General features: G+C 42.6%; 1 protein-coding gene across 1 annotated transcript in view; it reads right to left on the bottom strand.

Annotated features, from left to right (window-relative positions):
* COL6A5 (collagen type VI alpha 5 chain) overlaps positions 1-18,772 on the bottom strand; it is a 107,382-nt gene that overhangs the window by 68,021 nt on the left and 20,589 nt on the right. Inside the window, exons 6-19 of the mRNA XM_027086596.1 lie at positions 17,729-18,304; positions 14,529-15,104; positions 12,412-12,752; positions 12,218-12,299; positions 9,566-9,708; positions 8,889-8,981; positions 6,408-6,461; positions 4,217-4,288; positions 3,857-3,883; positions 3,700-3,744; positions 3,556-3,609; positions 1,618-1,680; positions 907-972; positions 422-475 (exon numbers count right to left, since the gene is read on the bottom strand). Of these exons, the coding sequence (XP_026942397.1) occupies positions 422-475; positions 907-972; positions 1,618-1,680; positions 3,556-3,609; positions 3,700-3,744; positions 3,857-3,883; positions 4,217-4,288; positions 6,408-6,461; positions 8,889-8,981; positions 9,566-9,708; positions 12,218-12,299; positions 12,412-12,752; positions 14,529-15,104; positions 17,729-18,304 (2,246 nt within the window). The remainder of the gene's footprint in view (positions 1-421; positions 476-906; positions 973-1,617; positions 1,681-3,555; positions 3,610-3,699; positions 3,745-3,856; positions 3,884-4,216; positions 4,289-6,407; positions 6,462-8,888; positions 8,982-9,565; positions 9,709-12,217; positions 12,300-12,411; positions 12,753-14,528; positions 15,105-17,728; positions 18,305-18,772) is intronic.

The raw sequence follows: 18,772 nt of genomic DNA, 5'->3' as shown, positions 1-18,772 counted from the left end.
TACTGGAGGAAGGTTTTTATGTGAAAACCACTGGCTTTCTTCAAAGACATTTAAAAGTCTCTGGAAGGTGGAAAGGGAAAGGCAGACTGTCACAGCGGTTCTCAACCAGGGGCAATTTGCCTCACCACCGCATCCCCATTACCCCCGACTGACATTTGGCAAGATCTGCAGGCATTTTTGGACCTCACAACTGGGGAGGAGTGGGTGCTACTGACATCTAGTGGGTAGAGACCAGGGATGCTGCAAAACATCCTATAATGCACAGGCTAGCCCGTCACAACAAAGAATTACCTGGCCCCAAAAGACAACACTGTCAGTGTATCTGCCCTGGATCAGCTAACTGCAGCGACACGTATTCTGAATGCCTCTTGGCATCTCCAGGTGCTAAGGAGGGGAAATAAACGTCCACGGAAATACTTACACTGCTCCCTCTGGAACCAGGACTGCCTTGTGTCCCCTTCGGGCCGGTTCTACCCTAGAAACACAATTGTTCCCCCAAGATCATAAGGCAAAAGATTCTGAGTAAATGACAAAGACATCAGCATAAAAATCTCAAGCACTATTAAAACAGAACAAATGTGTCATGCCAGAATGTTTCTGCATATTAACCCTATTGGGTATATATCCATTAAAGAGGAAAATGGTATAGCAACACGCACTGCTAATGACCAATTTTCCCATATAATAATATCACCTGCTAGAAACTTAATAACTTTGCCCATTGAGGTGTAACCTACTACAGGCATACCTTATTTTAAGAAAATAAGGCTCTCTTAAATGGGAAATTAGGGGTGATTGTTCAGTTAGAAAAACTGTTATGTATTTTACTAAATAATTAGACTTTAGGAAAGCCTCAGCTCGATAACAGAATTAATCAACTCATATATGTAAAATAGATCCAATTACTTGTCTTCCTTGGTTTCCTTTGGAGCCCTTTTGTCCTTTGATGTTATTGTTTTGTCCTGGATTACCCTAGGGGAAGATTTAAATAAAAAGTACTTTAGAATCAAGAAATATCAGCTTTTTTTTTTCTCTCAAAATGGTACAATATTAAGAACTAAACTAATTTGGGTTAAGTAACGAGAGGTGTGAGAAAATTCTCCATATTTGAAACTCACGAATTAAAAAAAAAAAAAAAAGAAACAATATTTCTCCAAGTCTGAAGGAGGCTTAGTGATAAATGAAGAATTAAAAGAGTGCTTGCTGAAGCTATGGCAATTTTCCTTTCTCTGTACTGGCAGCTTCACTGATGCACTCATCCAAACATGCTTATGCCAGTCTCTCAAAGGTGTAGTAAGATTCCCCTATAATCGAATCTTCAAATAGGGAATCAATAATGTTAGAAACCCAATAAGTAAAATTATGGAAATTTCATTCCCAAAGGAACTTGAAAGTCTCAAGATACATAAGGATGAATTAGATGGAATTTTAGTTCCCATCTCTGAATTTTTGACATAATCAGCCCAAATCAGATGCAGGTTTTCCCCAAACCAATAAGCCTCAGTCAACACCTACCACCCCCTCCCAAGACATGCCTTTGCCTACAGGTTAGCAGGAGACACAAGAAGTGTGGAGTAAACTACACAATTAAGAGCCACTTGGGCCCCAGTAACTTACAGGATCCCCTGGGAAGCCCTTCTCCCCGTATCCTCCAGGAGGGCCTCTGGAACCTGGGCTGCCCTGAAAAAAATAAAATGAGCTTCTGAGTTAGCTTGTAGGAGAGTGTTAAAATGTCAAGCATAGTGGTGTTTGGAGGGGAGAAAATCAATCAGACAAAATGATCCACGTTCCTCTATCCCAGCCAGATTCCCTTTGACCTCTCAAGCAGTACAAGGTCCAGTTTTAAGCCTATAGTCAGGATTATTTATAAAAAGGCTGGGAAAAGGGAAAACTTCTCATGGTCTAGCAGAGTACTGCCCAGCAGAACTTTCTGCAGAGATGGAAATGTTCTCCATCTGCACTGTCCAATATGGTAACCACTGGCCATAGTTGGCTGTTGAGCACACGAAATGTGGCTAATACAACTGAGAGCAGAATTTTTCATTTTAGTTAATTTGAATTTAAGTAGTCACATATTGCTAGTGGGTATCGTATTGGACATCTCAGCCAGTCTAGCAACTTCTGACATCTGTAATTAAATTGTCCACTGGAAACCACCACTGGGATGTTCCATTGTCATCTCAAACTCAACTGTTCCCAACTAAACTTGCCCAAGCTGGGATCCTTGCAGGCATTTTGACTGGCTTCTCATTCCCTGCTTCTTTGGTTACCTGGAGATCTGATATCCCGGAGTCAGAACTAGGGTGAGACAAACAAGGTACCTAGGGTGCAAAATTTAGGCAGGTACTCACACTTTGCTTCACTCTGAGAATGAGTGCTTCCTTAAATTTTGCACACTAGGTCCTCACTCCAGCCTGGACCCTGTTACAACCTTCATGGGTCTTGTGTCTCTTGCTTTACTTGAAGGCTTCATCACTTCTCACCTTGATTATTACAGATCTGCCTCTCATATTTGCCTTGCATCTATGTCATCCCCAATGCATCCTCCACACTACTGTCACGGAATATTTCTAAAATGCAAATTCGATTGTGACCCCCCTACTTACAATTTTTCTAAGGCTCCCCATTCCTTAATGGCTAAAATCCAGACTCCTCCTCCATGGCTCACCAGTACCTTCACCAGCTCTTCCCACCCACTCTTGAACCTCACCTCCCTCCACCTGTACCCTAAAGCTCACACCAAGCAGAACAACTTGCAGGGCCCCCAAGCCTCCAGGTCTTTGCTTATGCTGTTCCCTCTGTCTGGACTGCCATTTCTCCACGTCTTACTAATTCCTATTCATCTTCAGCTCAGGGATCATTTCCTCTGGGAAGGTTTCCTGCACTCACTCCCCACCCTGCAGAGTTAGGTGCCCTTCTCTGGGCTCCCACCTAGTTACCTATAACATGACCCCCAACCACATACTGTGTCATCATTAGCTGTTGATATGTCTGTCTCTCCAACTACACTAGGGGATCCTTGAAGACAAGGACAGTGTGGTTCATCTCTGAGTCCTTAGCACATAACTCAGTGCCTGACACATGCCAGGTATCCAGAAGTATTTGATACATAAGTGAATCAGAACATAAAAGGAGAGCCGCTTGGAACCAAGGAGGCACACATTAATGAGTGTCAAAATGAATTGAAAATAAAAAAACTTTTCTCTGTGATTTGCTACACAAAGGCCACCAAAATAATTTTGTCTCTTTCTCTTGCTTTTTATTTTTTTCTGATACAATAAAGAGAAGAAGTAAGCTGCTAACAGGCAAATGCATTCATTTGCAGACTTCTGAAAAACATGCTCATAGAACATCCTTGCAAGTCTTGAATCTTTCTAGCTGGAAATTCTTGAAAACTGCATAGTTACCCACTTGCCCCAAATGGGGATGTAGCATCTATTCGGTGGTAATAGGCTTCATTACTGTCAACTTTATTCCTCATAACCTGTGACACACAACAATGAAGACTATCTCTAACACCAAATTCTCCTTCTCTGATGTACTGAAAAGTGTTACCTGGGACCCTGGATCACCCTTTTCTCCCTTTTTCCCAGGAAGTCCATGAAAGCCCTAAAAGAAGACAAGGCAAACAAAATTCCCATTAAAGAAATACATCAACCTCATGACGATTTTATGGTACTTAAGGAAAAATGGCTTTACCTCTTCCCCATAGAGTCCATCAATCCCATCGTCTCCATGTTCTCCCTGAAAGACAAAGATGGGCAGCAATCAGGTCAAGGGAGATCTCTGCCACGTGCTTATCAGTAAACTAAGCCCATTAGGAAGTGAAATTTGACTGAAGAAGTAACTACAGTACCTTATATCCAGCAAATCCTTTGGCTCCCTGTAAAAGATTAAATATCTCTCACTGGCATGTCAAGGAGAATGTGGATTCACAGTCTATTGGGGCAGGAAGGGGCTGCCTCCGTTAAGAGAGTGATTTTGTATTTCTTTAGTAGCTTCTGGGTTTCCAACCACAAAGAGGTTACAGGTGGAATTTAATAATGCTCAAAATTTCTTGGGATGACTAACTAGACTTACTCTGCAGAACAGGAAACTAACATGCAATTGGAGAAAGGGAAAGTGGGAGGGGGGATGGAAGAGAGATCACAGAAGAGGGAGGGGATGGAGGAGAGACGGAGAGGATGCCATAGAGAATTTAAAATACAATATTTACCTTTTGACCCCGCTCCCCTGGACATCCTTCAATCCCTCTATTTCCTTGGGGTCCAGTGTCTCCTTGTCTTCCCTAAGAAAAGGTACCCAAACAGGTATCCAAAGTGACTCTTTTGCCAGAAGCTGCCAGCAGTTTACTTTTCAAGAGTGAAGCCAGAGCAGCTGGACACTCTGAGCTCTAGACAAAGCAAACTCTCCTGCAAATTCATTAATTAACTCTGGTTTTCCCTTCGATTCAAGCATTTTCCCTTCAGGGCTTTCTTACAGATCCAAGATCACACAAAGGTGTGGGATGGGCTCAGTTGTTTCCCTGCCCTTATCAGAAAGCACAGCCAAAGGTTTAAAGTCACTTCACTTTGCAGCCCCATTCCCAATGCTCCACTGATACATCTTGGCCCTAACATCTTGCCCAGGCCCTAACACTGGCCTGAAAAACTCAAAATTGCTCATGGCAGAGAAGCAAGTTTGTGTCAGGGGACCAGAACTGAGCAGAAGCAGTTGATAGGAAATGACATTGCCCCAAGCCAGCGCTCACGGGAAGGACCACAAGGTTAAAGATCCCCAAAGTTAGAGCATCCACACAGGGAAGAGCACTCAAGGTCAATGACATGTGTCTCTCCCGTTAGTCTGCCTTCTCCCAGGAAATATTTAAATACAGGTAAGGGCTAGAATAAAATAAGTCTCAAGAGAAGAACAATATTGTGTTTCCTGAGAGCAGGAACCCCCAACTGTCTCTTCTCCCGTTGTGTCCCTGGTGCCTGGCTCAGATCTGGGTGCATAGAAGGTGCTAATGGTTGGCTGTGTGGATAAATACTCATCTAGCAATTAACTTAGTTCTTGCTTTCCTGGTAGGTGAGGGGAGAGGTGATTTTCCTTTTGCTGCTTTGCTTTCTTTATTCTGAGGATTGTTCCCAGTAAAAGCAGGAGGCCTCACCTATGGCCACAATTGCTGAGAGACAGCTGTGGGCTCGCAGTCAGGCATTGGGTGACACTTCCCCTCACTCAAACCCTAGCTGGCTCAGTAGGCTCCATGACCCCTCTGCAGGTACAGGGTGGGTAAATTACAGTCTTAGAGGAATTTATAAGTGTTTACAGATGAGGAAACTGAGGGTCAAGAAGTTACATATCTTGTTAAGGTTTCACGTCTAGATCAGCCCTTGACTGTCTGATTTGGGACAGTCAGTAAATAAAATACATTTATTTACATTTATTTATTTATTTATTTTCAGATCTCAAAAATGATTTTATTATTCTTTTTCTTGAATTTTAGAATTTTATTTATTTTTTTATACAGCAGGTTCTTATTAGTTATCCATTTTATACATATTAGTGTATATATGTCAATCCTAATCTGGGAGCCTATATATATATATATATTTTTTTTTTTTTTGGTACGCGGGCCTCTCACTGTTGTGGCCTCTCCCATTGCGGAGCACAGGCTCCGGACGCTCAGGCTCAGGGGCCATGGCTCATAGGCCCAGCCTCTCGGCGGCGGCATGTGGGATCCTCCTGCACCGGGGCACGAACCCGTGTCCCCTGCATTGGCAGGTGGACTCTCAACCACTGTGCAACCAGGGAAGCCCTGGGAGCCTATACTTTTAAACACAACTTGCTGTGCAGATAAGGATTCTAAGGGGATGGAGATGCAGGCTGGATGTCTCCTAAGCTTCTCTTATCCCAATGGAACCACCTAAGTGGTTTCAGTTCCTCCAAATCCATTTTTATAATGTGGTGAACCAAGTGACAGTTCTGGTTTGGGGGTCAAAGATTGAGATTCGAAAACCACATGTGGCTTGGGACCACAACACCGTGTTTAGCGGGTGCTTTGCCGGCTTCTATTTCCATGTCCGAAGCACTGGACTGCAGGTCCAGAGAGAGCCCCTCGCAAATAATCCAGCTTCACCCTGTGCAGGGGCAGGAAAGAGGATGCCTAGCTCCCTGCCACCCACAAAACTGTGCCAGGCAAAATGTAGGTGAGCCTGCTCCCTCCTTCTCCCAAAAAGTAGGTTTAGCAAGTGCCTCATGATTAAGACAAGGAAAAGGAAAAAAAAAGAAAAACAACCCATTCTCCCTCCCTCCAAACTACAAAAACTATATAAACAAAACCCCATTATCCCTTCTGGAAAATAAAGCTTCTTTTATGAAAAAAGGAAATCAGTAAGTATGGTGGGCAGTGGGTCACAAAAACTTACAGGGTCTCCCTCCTCTCCCCTGTGTCCTCTGCTGCCTTTCAGACCTGGAAGACCCTGGGAGGAAAGAGAGAAAATTCAATCTTAGTCATCTTCCATCAACTCAAACTTGTTACATTAGGCATTTTAGGCAAGACCCTCCCTCCAACCTGGTTGTGGTTTTTGCAGGTGTGTCTGTGAGTGTGAAGAGAGTCAGACAAGTTCTAGGGCTAGTTTTTGTCCTTGTTATTGGCTCTGAAGCCCTCTGCAGAGGTGGCCTCCTGATGCCTACAGGAGGCTGAGTTTGGAACCCAGTGCAGCTCAGGGCTTCAGGGTCAGCCCTGTGCCAGGGGGGGTTGCATGGAGGACAGTGGTGGCCACCAGGACCCTTTCAGCAGGCAAATTGATAACATTTCCAAAGAGATCATTTTACTTTCTTCTGCTTTTTTGAGAGCTTAAAAAAGAATAAGCCCTTCAACAACAAGGTTATGCATATTTAAGTTGCTATCATCTCTCCCTCTGCGTTTAACTGCCTCGTGGTTTATTTTTGGCAAGGATTTCCTTTAAGGTTTGCTTTCCTCACCCTCTAACACAGGTCCGCACTGTCTGCTCAGTATACTGGGGAGTTTTGCTCTTGGAATAGAATTCTAGTACCAAGCAACATAATAAGAGACGAAACTGTGCTAAACAAAACACTGTAACTTAGTAAAAAGTCAAGGGGAGGGATAAATTAGGAGTTTGGGATTAACATATACACACTACTGTGTATAAAACAGGTAAACAACAAGGACCTAAAGGGAGGTCCTTGATCAATTATCCTTTCACAAGGATGGACAATGCAGCACTGAGGAGCAAGAACTGTGTTTGAGTTCTTAAAATAAAATAGCCCAGACTCCTTTTCATTGTGATATCTGAAATGCATTTGAAAAGTGCATAAAAGTAAATAAAATATAAAGGTACAGCTTAATTATTATGAAGTGAACATCTGTGTCATCACCGCCCAGGCCAAGAAATAGGACATGGCTGGTACCCAGACACAGCAGCTACCCCAGTCACAAACAACTCCTCACTCCTCCCCTGGGAACACACTCCTGCTTTTATGATAATATTTCCTGGACTTAAAAAAAAAATACTTCACTACTTACTTAATCATTCGTCCCTAGACACTATGGGTTAGTTTTGCCTCTTTTCAAACTTTTTATAAATGAAATCATACCATACGTACTTTTCTGTGTTTTGCTTTTTTTGGCCATTATTGTGTTTGTAAAATTTATCCCTGTTGTTATGTGTAGCTGTAGTTCATTCATTTTCACTACCTTAGAGCATTCTACTGAATTAAAATACCACGATATATTTATCTATGCTATTGCTGTGTAATTGATCTTCCATAATCTTTTTTTAAGGGCTATTAATCTGCAGTGCTATGTTCTTTTTGAAGTTCAATCACGTATCATTGCTGATGAAGCACAACTTTCCCCACCATTTCTAACACCTCTTGACACCTTTCAAACTGTCTAATGTGCAAAAGTGTAAACTGCAAAGCCAAGGAGCAACAACACCAAGGATACATAAGAGAAAAGGGAGTCATTCTTAATAGTAGCATCAAAAGTGAGCCTTCTGAACGCTCCTACACTGTTGATGGGAATGTAAATTGGTGCAGCCACTATGGAAAACTGCACGGAGGTTCCTCAAAAAACTAAAAATAGAGTTGCCATATGATTCTGCAATCCCACTCCTGGGCATATATTTGAAAATACTCTAATTCAAAAAGACACATGCACCCCAATGTTCACAGCAGTACTATTCACAATAACCAAGACATGGAAGCAACCTAAAAGCCCATCAACAGAGGAGTGGATAAAGAATATGTGGTATATTTATACACTGGAGTATTACTCAGCCATAAAAAATGAAATAATGCCATTTGCAGCAACATGGACGGACCCAGAGATTATCAGACCAAGTGAAGTAACTCAAAGACAAATATCATATGATATCACTTATACATGGAATCTAAGAAATGATACATATGAACTTATTTACAAAACAGAAATAGACTCAGACATAGAAAACAAACTTATACTACCAAAGGGGAAGGAGGGAAGGGATAAATTAAGAGTTTGGGATTAGCTTATACACACTACTATGTATAACATAGAGAAACAACAAGGTCCTACTATATAGTACAGGGAACTATATTCAGTATCCCATGAAAAACCATAATAGAAAAGAATATGAAAAAGAATGTGTATATATGTATAACTGAATCACTTTGCTGTATTGTAGAAATTAACACAACATTGTAAATTAATACTTCAATAAAATATATATTTTTAAAAATGTGAGCCCTTCTGATCTGGCTCCTACACCATAGAAGTCACACAAATGGCCCAAAGTAATTACATCAGTATCAAGCAAAGGTTGCAAACCCAACTACTCAATCTCAGCTCCACCTACACCAAATCAAAGCCCATTAGGTAAAAGCATGTCACAACTCAATGGCACCTTTAAGGCTTGTGGTCCTCGGATCCCTTGAGGTCCTGGAGTCTGTGAACATTTGCAAAACGTACAGCAGCAAGTCCTCTCTGCAATGTTTCCCTGGGAAAAAGAAAAAATGAGTGAGCAACTATGGTGAGGAACTTCATCACATAAGAACTGAATTGACATAAATCCTAATTCACCACCTACAGCCTGTCCTCTCTCATTGGGTGAGGGGCTGCGGAGAATAAGAGGTGCTTTTTGACTTAACCCTGAAGAAAGAGCACCAGATCAGCAACTGCACTGGCGACATACCTTTTCCAAGGAAATGACCTCTATTTATAGAAGAGGCACTCACTACACAGATGGCCACAGGCCAAGTGTGCACAAGACTGGTTGGTTCCTAGTTAACAGCTTTTGTTTCCTTGGATTTCTGCAGCATAAACTGTTGGGGGCTTTTGATTTGATTAGGGGTTGGTTGGATTTTAGCTTCCTCTGCATTCATCTGGCGAGATGACAAGGGATGAAAGGGCATGGCGAAGCAAAGAACAATGCTCTGGGCTTTCACAATTTTTCATATGCTAAAGACCATGTAACTGAATTTAGGGCAAACAAGGGAATCTTTGGGAATACTCATCAGGATTCCAATTCCAATGTTCCCAGGGCATTTTGAATAATGTTTTTTTTTTTCTTCAGCAACTCACCAGATACTGTGATAACATATTGCCCAATTCTTTCATTCCAATGGTCAGGTGAATCCTGTAATCAAATCCTTTTCCAAATTCAAAGCTGGAAAACTCATCATGAGAGGTTGAGTTTAGGGAAACCACCAGCAAAGCGTCAAGTCCTAGGCAGTAAATACAACAGATATAAAACCCCAGGAATTGTACACAAAAAAGAAGGAAAGCCCATCTTATTTCCATTCAGTGAACATGAATGAAAGAATCAAAAAGGGGTGAAAAATAAAAGAAAGGAGTGTTCTTGATACTGAAGAACCCAACAGCGCTTTGCCTGCATCTTCAGTACACACATGAGGCAATGGTTCCTGACCTCAGCATGAAATCTAAGAAATCTTACAGAAAAACACTAGCAGAAAACTGTGTTTGATTCCTCACCACCAATCTTAATGCAGTTCTGGGGCATTTGAAAGCAATTTTTTAAGAAAGGATATTGTTCATCTTCACAGTTCTTCTGAATTTTTTTTTAACGTGGTAGTTAGTAACTTTTTTAAATTTATTTTTTACACCATTTTTAAAAATTGAAGTATAGTTAGTTTACAATGTTGTGTTAGTTTCAGGGGCACAGCAGAGTCATTCAGTCATATATATATATATATATATATATATATAACAGAATATATATATTTTTTCCATTATAGGTTATTATAAGATATTGAATATAGTTCAATATCTGTGCTATACAGTAAGTCCTTGTTGTTCATCTATTTTATACATAGTTGTATGTATGTGTTAATATCAAACTCCTAATTTATCTCCCCCACCACTATCCCCTTTGATAACTATAAGTTTGTTTTCTATGTCTGTGAGTCTATTTGTGTTTTGTAAATAAGTACATTTGTACCATTTTTTTAGATTCCGCATAAAAGTGATATCATATGATATTTGTATTTCTCTGTCTGATCTTCTTCACTTAGTATGATAATCTCTAGGTCCATCCATGTTGCTGCAAATGGCATTATTTCATTCTTTTTTGTGGCTGAGTACTATTCCACTGCATATATATACCTCATCTTCTTTATCCATTCATCTGTTGATGGGCATTTAGGTTGTTTCCATGTCTTGGCTATTGTAAATAGTGCTGCTATGAACTATGAATTTTTCTGAATGTAAATTAATTACATTAATTTGTAAATTAATTACAAAATTTGTAAATAGAATGTAAATAGCTCTCAAATCATCTCCACTGCCAAACACCCTGGCAGCTGGGTGGGCCCTGGAAGCTTGAGGAACGCCCAGGTGATTCCAGTCTCAACTGAACTCCTGGCCATACCCAGGAATTCATTTATTCATTTATTCACCCATTCACTCACTCATTAATTCATTCGCTGGTCCATTTACTCTTTCTCTCCTTTCATTAAACAAATATTTGCTTATTAGAAGCCTATTATGTATTAATCATTGTACCAGGGAGAGGGTCAGGATGCTACAAAAGTCTGAAGAAGAAGCTCCTAACTCGGTTTTGGAAGGTCACACAAGGTTTCTGCGAAGAACTGATGTCTAGACTGATCCTAAAGGATGAATGGAAGTTGGTCAAGGGAAAGAACCAGAGAAGGGAGGTGGTGAGAAGAACTTGGGGGAAGCTGAGAGTGGGGAGAGTCCCAGGCAGAAGGAAAGAGGATATGCAAGGGTGGGGAGGGTGAGGTTGAAAAGGACATTGGAGGGAGAATGGAAAAAGTTCTGATGCTGGAACAGAGTGTGAGCAGCCAGGTAAAGCTGAGTGGGAAGTGGGGCCAGATCCTGTAAGGCCTCACAGGCCATATGAAGGAATTTGATATTCTAAGAACAGTGGGAATGTATAGTAGGGATTCAAGAAGGGAAGGTGACACAACCAGGACATTTATGGCCCCTGGGAGTTTCCATGGAAGCTGAACACTGGAAGCCACGAGGGCTACACCAAGGAAGCCTCCAATAACATGCCCCACCTGCCGGTCACCTGCCTGCCTCCTGTCTCTGTATGTGACTCTCCACTTCTGCACTTAGCTCCCAGCTCTTCTGAAACTATGACATGGACAGGGGAGGTATAGTGACAAGTGCTTTTCAAAATCCATGTTGCAATCTTTCCCATGGAAAATCAGACACAGTAGGAAGTGTCTTAGGTTCCCTAGAAGCAGAATCTGAGACAGGAATCTGTATGTAAGTGGCTTACAGAGGGAGAGAGAGAAGCAGGAAAGGGAAGGGGAGGTTGTGAGCAAGGATGTGTCTCAGTAAAGTCCTCACCTGGGTCTGATTCCTGAGGGTCCCTGGAGTGTAGGCTATACCAGAGTTGACCCACTTCAGGCAAGAGTGTTGGGTTTCTGTATCCCTCTGCAATAATTACCCCTGCTCTCATCCCTCAGGTGGGATGTGTAACCCCAACCCCCATTCCAAGCATCAGGTCACTGTTGGGTTCAGTCAAGGGCACACATCTATAGAAGGTCACAGGTATAAGAACTTGGCTGTAGTGTTTGCAGCATTTGGGGGATAAGTGGGCAGCTGGTCAAGGGGGTCTGGGCAGGACACCAGCAGCAGTTGCTTCAAGTGGCCAGGCAAATCCCAAGTTCCAGAGCTCCCTAGTAGGTACAGACTTGTTCAGCAGATTCCATGCTTCATCATTTACTTTTTCAATTTCAACTTTACCTGCTTCTCTGAGCCTGTCCGATGTATCTTCAAGCATTATTTTGCTTTCACTCCCAAGACCATCTGAAAAGATGAGTAATACCTAGAGAAAGAGGAAAGCATAGAATGGGATGACATGAGAACAAAACATATAACTGGGAGGGAGAAACCAATACAAGAGCATGGAGATGGGAGCTAGAATGTGACACGGATACCTGTCCTCGGGATGCAGACGTATCGTTAAACGTGTCCCACATGGACTGCACGAACTGTGCATTCAGGTGAGTTGGCCCGTTGACGGTGACTTGCAGTAGGCTGTCAAATATTGTTTCCTGGTAGATTTGGAACTTGGTGGGGAAATTCTGGTCACTGTTCACCTTAAAGGCCATGCTCACCTGTACCTCTGTGCCTGCCCCGCAGCTCACACCCCTGAGGGAGGTAATGTCCTCTAAGATGCCTGGGAGGTATGATTCCAGCTGGGGGTGGCCATGGAATAATGGCTGCCCCATCAGGTGAGTGGAAATGTCGAAGCTGACCACTATGTCCAGAAAGCAGTCTGGAGACCAAGGGAAATAAGGCCAAATTAATGAGCAGACAGGAGCAAGGAAGGGCAGATGGGGCAGGAAAAGGGGAAGCAGTCATGGTCTAGGGCTGGAGGGTCTCTAGGACCCAAAAGTGTCCAAAAAGGAAAATACTGGCTGCTCAGTCAACATGTAGCACAGGTTCACCCTCACCCTCCCCGCCCTTGCATGTCCCATTCAAATGTTACATGTTTCAGTAACTGTTTGAAGTCTAATCATGGTTTAGTCTTATTCTCAGTGGCTGGCCTCGTGTGTGTGTGCACATGTGCATGCATATTTTCTTCTTTTAATGATGACATATTATGACTCATATAATTATAACATATTAAATATTTGAATTGTCCTTAGAGTTTATTTAATCCAGAGACCACCAACTCAGATGGTGGCAAAGGCCAGGAGGGTAATATCAACGAGTCAAGTGGGCAGGGAATGAGAAAATGAACGCAGAGCAATGACACATCTGTCCACCATTCAGTTCCAGCTGAGAGTAGCCATGTGGGAAATGGGGCTTAATGTGGTTACGTTGTCTGATTTTTCAAAAAGAAACCTGAAATCTGCATTTTAATGCAATATCTCCAGTTTGTAAAAGTTATCAATTAATTAAGAAGCTGTCAACACCAAATAGGACAACCCCAATTCAGCTACAAGTTGTCACTTGGTCACCCCTGACCCTGTCCAGTTGCTCATTTTACACATGAGGAGATGGTCATGCATGGCGGTTGCTGCTGCTGAACCAGAATGGGAACCCTGTTCTGATTCCAGTCCCGGGCTCCTCCACCACTGTCATCTGCCCCCAGTGAGCACCCCAATAGAGAGCTTGGAAAAACCAATGTGTTTTGTAAAAGAAGTCACTTCCATCATAACGAGTCTAGAAACAGAAGCTCTCTGGGGAATTTCTGCCTGTTGTGCAAATTCCACAAAATATTATCCTTCAATGTTGCTCTGTCCTCCCAACTCCCAGCACCAAGTGTACAGAACCTGAGTCCCACACAGCAACTCTCAGCTGGAGCTGAAGAATGACATCTTCATCAGGTGAGCCGTGGCTCTGCGTTCATTTTCTTCACTCCCTGCCCACTTTACTCACTTCCATGACCTACCTGGACTTTGTAGCCATCAGCATTGGTGAACTCTGGAAATTAAATGATCATTAATTAATGATCATTAATGATCATAAATTAAATTAATGATCATTAATTAATTAAATGATCATAAATTAAATTAAAAGATTCAAATCTTTACTATGTTATGATTATATGAATGCCATCATTAAAAGAAGAAAATGTACAGATGTGTGCTGACACATCTGACACAGATGGACAACACACACACACACACACACGCACACTGAATCCCTTACAAGATGGTTTAACAAAGTTAAAATAGGAAAATGTCCAGTCAGCAAATGTTTATTTTACTTACTTCCTGTGGGATGCAGGGCATTTCTCTAGGACTTCCAGAAGCAGAGAGGGTAGAAATAGGAGGCTGAGTTCCAGGTGTTAGAGGAGCATAACCACTGGATTACATTGGGGGGCAGGGCTGACCAGGGGACACAACCCAGGGCCTCCTCCAGCCTCTGCACCCTTTCCCCTGTCTCTGAGGGAGGCTGACCAATCTCAATTTCTGGAAACAGAGGAGATGTCTATTCTCACCGCACACGTGTTCTGTTGGACTCACCCACAGACACTTTGGGAAATGGACAACTGGGAAGCTGCAATCAAATAATAACAAAGAAAGAGCAAGGGCGCACTCACTGGTTTTCCCGCAGCTCTGGCAGATTTCACGGACCATTCTTTTTTTCACATCCACATTCTTTAGTTTATCAAAGTCTTTAAAAGTGATGATTTTTTCAGAATTGCCTGTTATCGACAAGAGCTCTTCCTTATAAACATTTCCTATGCCCAAAGCCAGAATGCAAATGCCATCTTCTCTCAGGGTCTTCACTGCCTCTGTCACATCATAGCGGGGACCCCCAGATGTGATAACCACCAAAGTCTGAGGGACACCAGCCTTCCTTCTCCCACCAGCGGATTGCTCAAACATAACGCTCACTTGTTTCAGTGCCAAGTCCATTCGCGGAAGCCCGTTGCTCTTCGTCATAGTTTGAATTCGAGACTTCCACTGGGTTTTAGTCAGAGAGTTTTGCAACTCAATAATTTCTTGGTAGCGGCTCCCAAATTGTGCTATCCCAATTTTCATCCTTTGAGACTGAATGTCAAAATTATCAATTAAGTCTGACAAGAAAGTTGTCATGGTAACAAAGTCTGAATCAGATACCATGTCAGAGCCATCACAAAAGAAAATCACATCGGCTTCTTGAATGTTACAGACTGCAGTTGAAAAAATAAATCAGTTACTGTCCTTGTGAGTCATTCTAAATTTTCCCTTTGCTCAAATATTTAAATTGCTTTACTAAATCCTCACATTCATGGCAAATTGAGATAAGGTAACAGATGAGAGAACCACGATTGGCCCTCAAAGAGAAGAAAAAGTAGTGGGGAGGAGAAAGCTAATAGATTTTGTTTCAAATTTTAATTATTTACATGATTCATTTGAAAGGACACTGAACACTACTCTGAGAAAGAAAGTAAGACATTTGACTAGGTTGAATATATTCATTAAAAGGTCATTACGAAGGCTTGAAATCTCTTCAACATACCCATACTGGAATGTTCACCCAAGCCAAGTACCACTGTACTATTATTAGTAATCCTGTTACTATTAATGTTACCATTTTACATCTGTGTTGAAAGTTATCATTTAAAAAACCTGTTTAGCATATAATAATGGTTAATATTCATGACCACCTTGTGAGTAATTATTCTGTTTGTTAGGTAGAGAAATGGAATTCAGAGGTTAAGTAAGTTGCCTCAGAATACGCAATTACTATGCAGAGGAGCTGGTACCTAGGTCCCTTTTATCCTTAAATCCAGCACTTTTTTATATTACAAATTGTTTTAATAATATCATAACCCAAATATTAAAATTTCATGGACAAGTGTTAATAAACAGGGTACAGGGTCATCTCCCTGAAGTCCAGTGTGAAATGGTCCATAACGAAGGGATGATGCTCGGTTCCCTTCAAATGCAAAGGCTGGGATGGGGCAGCACTAAAGTGATCACTGAAGGTAACTGAGATGACGAAGCATGCATCACTGACTTCTACTGCCTGTTCTTCTTTCCCCCCTTTCTTTCACAGCTGTGCCTCCCTAATAAACTTCTTGCATCCCAAACTCCATCTCAGCATCTACCTCCAAAAAGACAGGTGTGGGAGATGAGAAGAAAGCAGGCCCCATATTCCTAGGAAAAGACTGTAGTCCTAGTAATGTACTAGATTTGGTGAGGACCCAGTGATAAACAAAAGCCCAAGCCTGCCCAAGGAGTTCGTAGTCTTGTGATGGGTACAGATAATGAAACAGCAAGTATGAGTTAAGTGCTACCACCAGGAGAAATAGAAGGTGCAGGAGTTGAGGGACACGGTGGGGACACTGCTGGGTGCTGGGTCAGGAAACTGGCAAACAAAGGCTGGATGTGACAGACAAGCTAGGTGCAGCCAAGGGAAGTGGCAGGCTTGTGGTGGGTGGAATGATGCGTGCAAAGAGGGAGGAATTTCAGGATGATGGGAAAGGCTATGAAATGGGGGGCAAGAGATGAGGTGGGAGATGTCAGCAGAGGCTAAGTGGATCTCAGAAGTTTAGAAACTGTAACCTGTGAGCAGATCAGTGATACAGCCCAGTGTGTATCAGAAAGATCACTCCGTGTTAAGGATGGTCTGGAAGGCAACAGGACAGATGGCAAGGGTGGGAGTCTAGGGAAGGACCAGACAGGTGCAAGAATTGAGCTGGCCCCACTCCCTTGGGAAAAGTCATGTTTTCTTAAATACCATTATTCAGTATCTGAAACCAAGAAGCTGAATTTATTGCTTACTTAAGTAAAGTAGAGCTGTGGAGGTCAGAAGTAGTTTCACCCAGCCTAGCAAATGCTGGTCCGACACAGGATATGGGGGGAGGTTTTGTTTGGGGTTGGACTATTTCATAGAGATGAGAGTGAGTTAACGTCAGTCATAGAAACATGATTTGTGTTGGATACAAAAGTAGGTTTCAAACTGGTAGAGAGGAAGGAAGGGAGGAGGAAAGGAAAAAGAGAAGGAAGTCAGAAGAAGGGAGGGAAGAGGAAAGAAGAAAGGAAGTTAGCTGGTTGACTGATGCATCTGCCATGTCGGGCGGCCTGGGCTAATATCTGGCCAGGATTCCAGCCTTCCAAGGAGGCACAGAGATCTCCTAGATGACTTGTCAATATCTGCTGCTTTGAGGTCAGGTGGCAAACCCTTTCCTCCCTCAGATGTGATGCCTCCAGCCCCTCCTGCCCTGGGGTATCTCATGGATAAGCTTTGACCCCTTCCCTCCTGGTTCCTAGCCGCCAGTCTCTATTACCCCATTCCTGGCCTTTATCCAGAAAAGTTCACTATACCACTTGGACTTCCAATGGCCCTACAGGATGCTGACAATCCCATTTAGAGGCCCATGGAACTTTGAAGACAAAAGTCTATCTGTTTAAACCATGAAACTCTCCACTTGAGTTTGACCTGAAACTGATACTGAGTAGTTGCACTTGGGGCCATTAAGCAAACAGGCAGCACAGGCAGCCGTGAAATGAGGAAAGGTGAATATTACCCTAAGAAGAGTCCTTTCTGCCAAGAAAAAGGAAACAGGGAGGCCAGATAGCAAGGACTGCTTCTGAAACCTTCTTGTATAATGTCTTCAATATGGTGACAAAGGACCTTTAGACTCTTGCTTAATCAATAATGCATTTCTTTCAGAGATGAGAAAACTGGTAGCCTGAGCAGAGAAATGTTCATCCTGTGACACCCAGGTAATGGGAAGCCAAGTTATCATACATTTTTTGTGTAAACTTGTATTGCTATCCCTGTAGAAACTTTAACAGCCCAACTTACCCTCTTGTGCATTGGTACACATACTATCTTGCAGAGGCAGGTAAATATCTTTCAGTTTGTTGAAATTACTGATGTGGATAGTATAGTTTTTATTCCCCGCCATAGTCTCCAGTTCTTCTTTGTCGGCCTTTCCTACACCCACTGCATAGATGATGATGCCTTTGGCTCTTAATTTTGAAGCCGCGTCACTGAGCTGATCTCGGTCATGGGATACCCCATCTGTGATGATGATCAGCATCTGCTTCACGTTTTGCTTGAGACGGCTGCCATGTTCCTCCATGAACAGGTTGTTTGCATGCTGCAGAGCCCTGGCAGTGAAGGTATTCCCTTTCGTGTCCCTGGGCCTCCTCAGATGCTCGATGATGGCTGCTCTGTTTGAGTACGTATTGAGGTAGAAGAGAATCTCAGGATGATCTGAGTATCTGAGCGCTCCAAACTGAACTCTGTCCGGGCCAACATCCGATTTCTTCACCAAATGGATAGTGACATTGATCATGCTTTCTTGGTCTTGGGGCAGGATGCTGCCTGAATGGTCCAGCACAAACACAACGTCTAACTGTCTAATCCTTTTACAATCTGAAAGGAGAAGAGAGTAGGCATCACAAACTTCCTGCAGTGTGTTCTGCACAGACAGACTAGAAGGGAAGCAAACTACGTTTGCCACGTCCCTCCCACCTGCCAGATACTGCAGTTCACTTAGTTACTGTTGCCATTTTAAAGAGAAAGAAGCTGAGGGCTTAGAGATGTAGAACTTGCCCACATCATGATTCCAAGGACACAGGCACCCTTATCTATGTAACTCTGTGATCAGATTGGTGCTCCTCATGCCTCCCGACTCTATTCTGCTAAATTTCATCAGGTCATGCAACACCTTTTGCTAAGCAGGCTTTCAACTGGAAGGGAATGTCAGAAGGTAATTCAATGTAGTTCAGTGGTGAGACACGACCAATGTTTGCCAGACTGGCCTGTAGTTTTGAAAGGGTCAGGGGCTCAGTGGATAAACTAGGAGTTTCATCCTGCTCCTTCAGACTCCAGCTGTCTCCT

This window comes from Aethalodelphis obliquidens, unplaced genomic scaffold (genome assembly GCF_003676395.1).
Source record: "Aethalodelphis obliquidens isolate GAN/ISIS:26980383/991018 unplaced genomic scaffold, ASM367639v1 scaffold56, whole genome shotgun sequence".
In the NCBI taxonomy this organism is placed as follows: Eukaryota; Metazoa; Chordata; class Mammalia; order Artiodactyla; family Delphinidae; genus Aethalodelphis; species Aethalodelphis obliquidens.
This window is presented reverse-complemented; position numbering and strand designations above follow the sequence as displayed.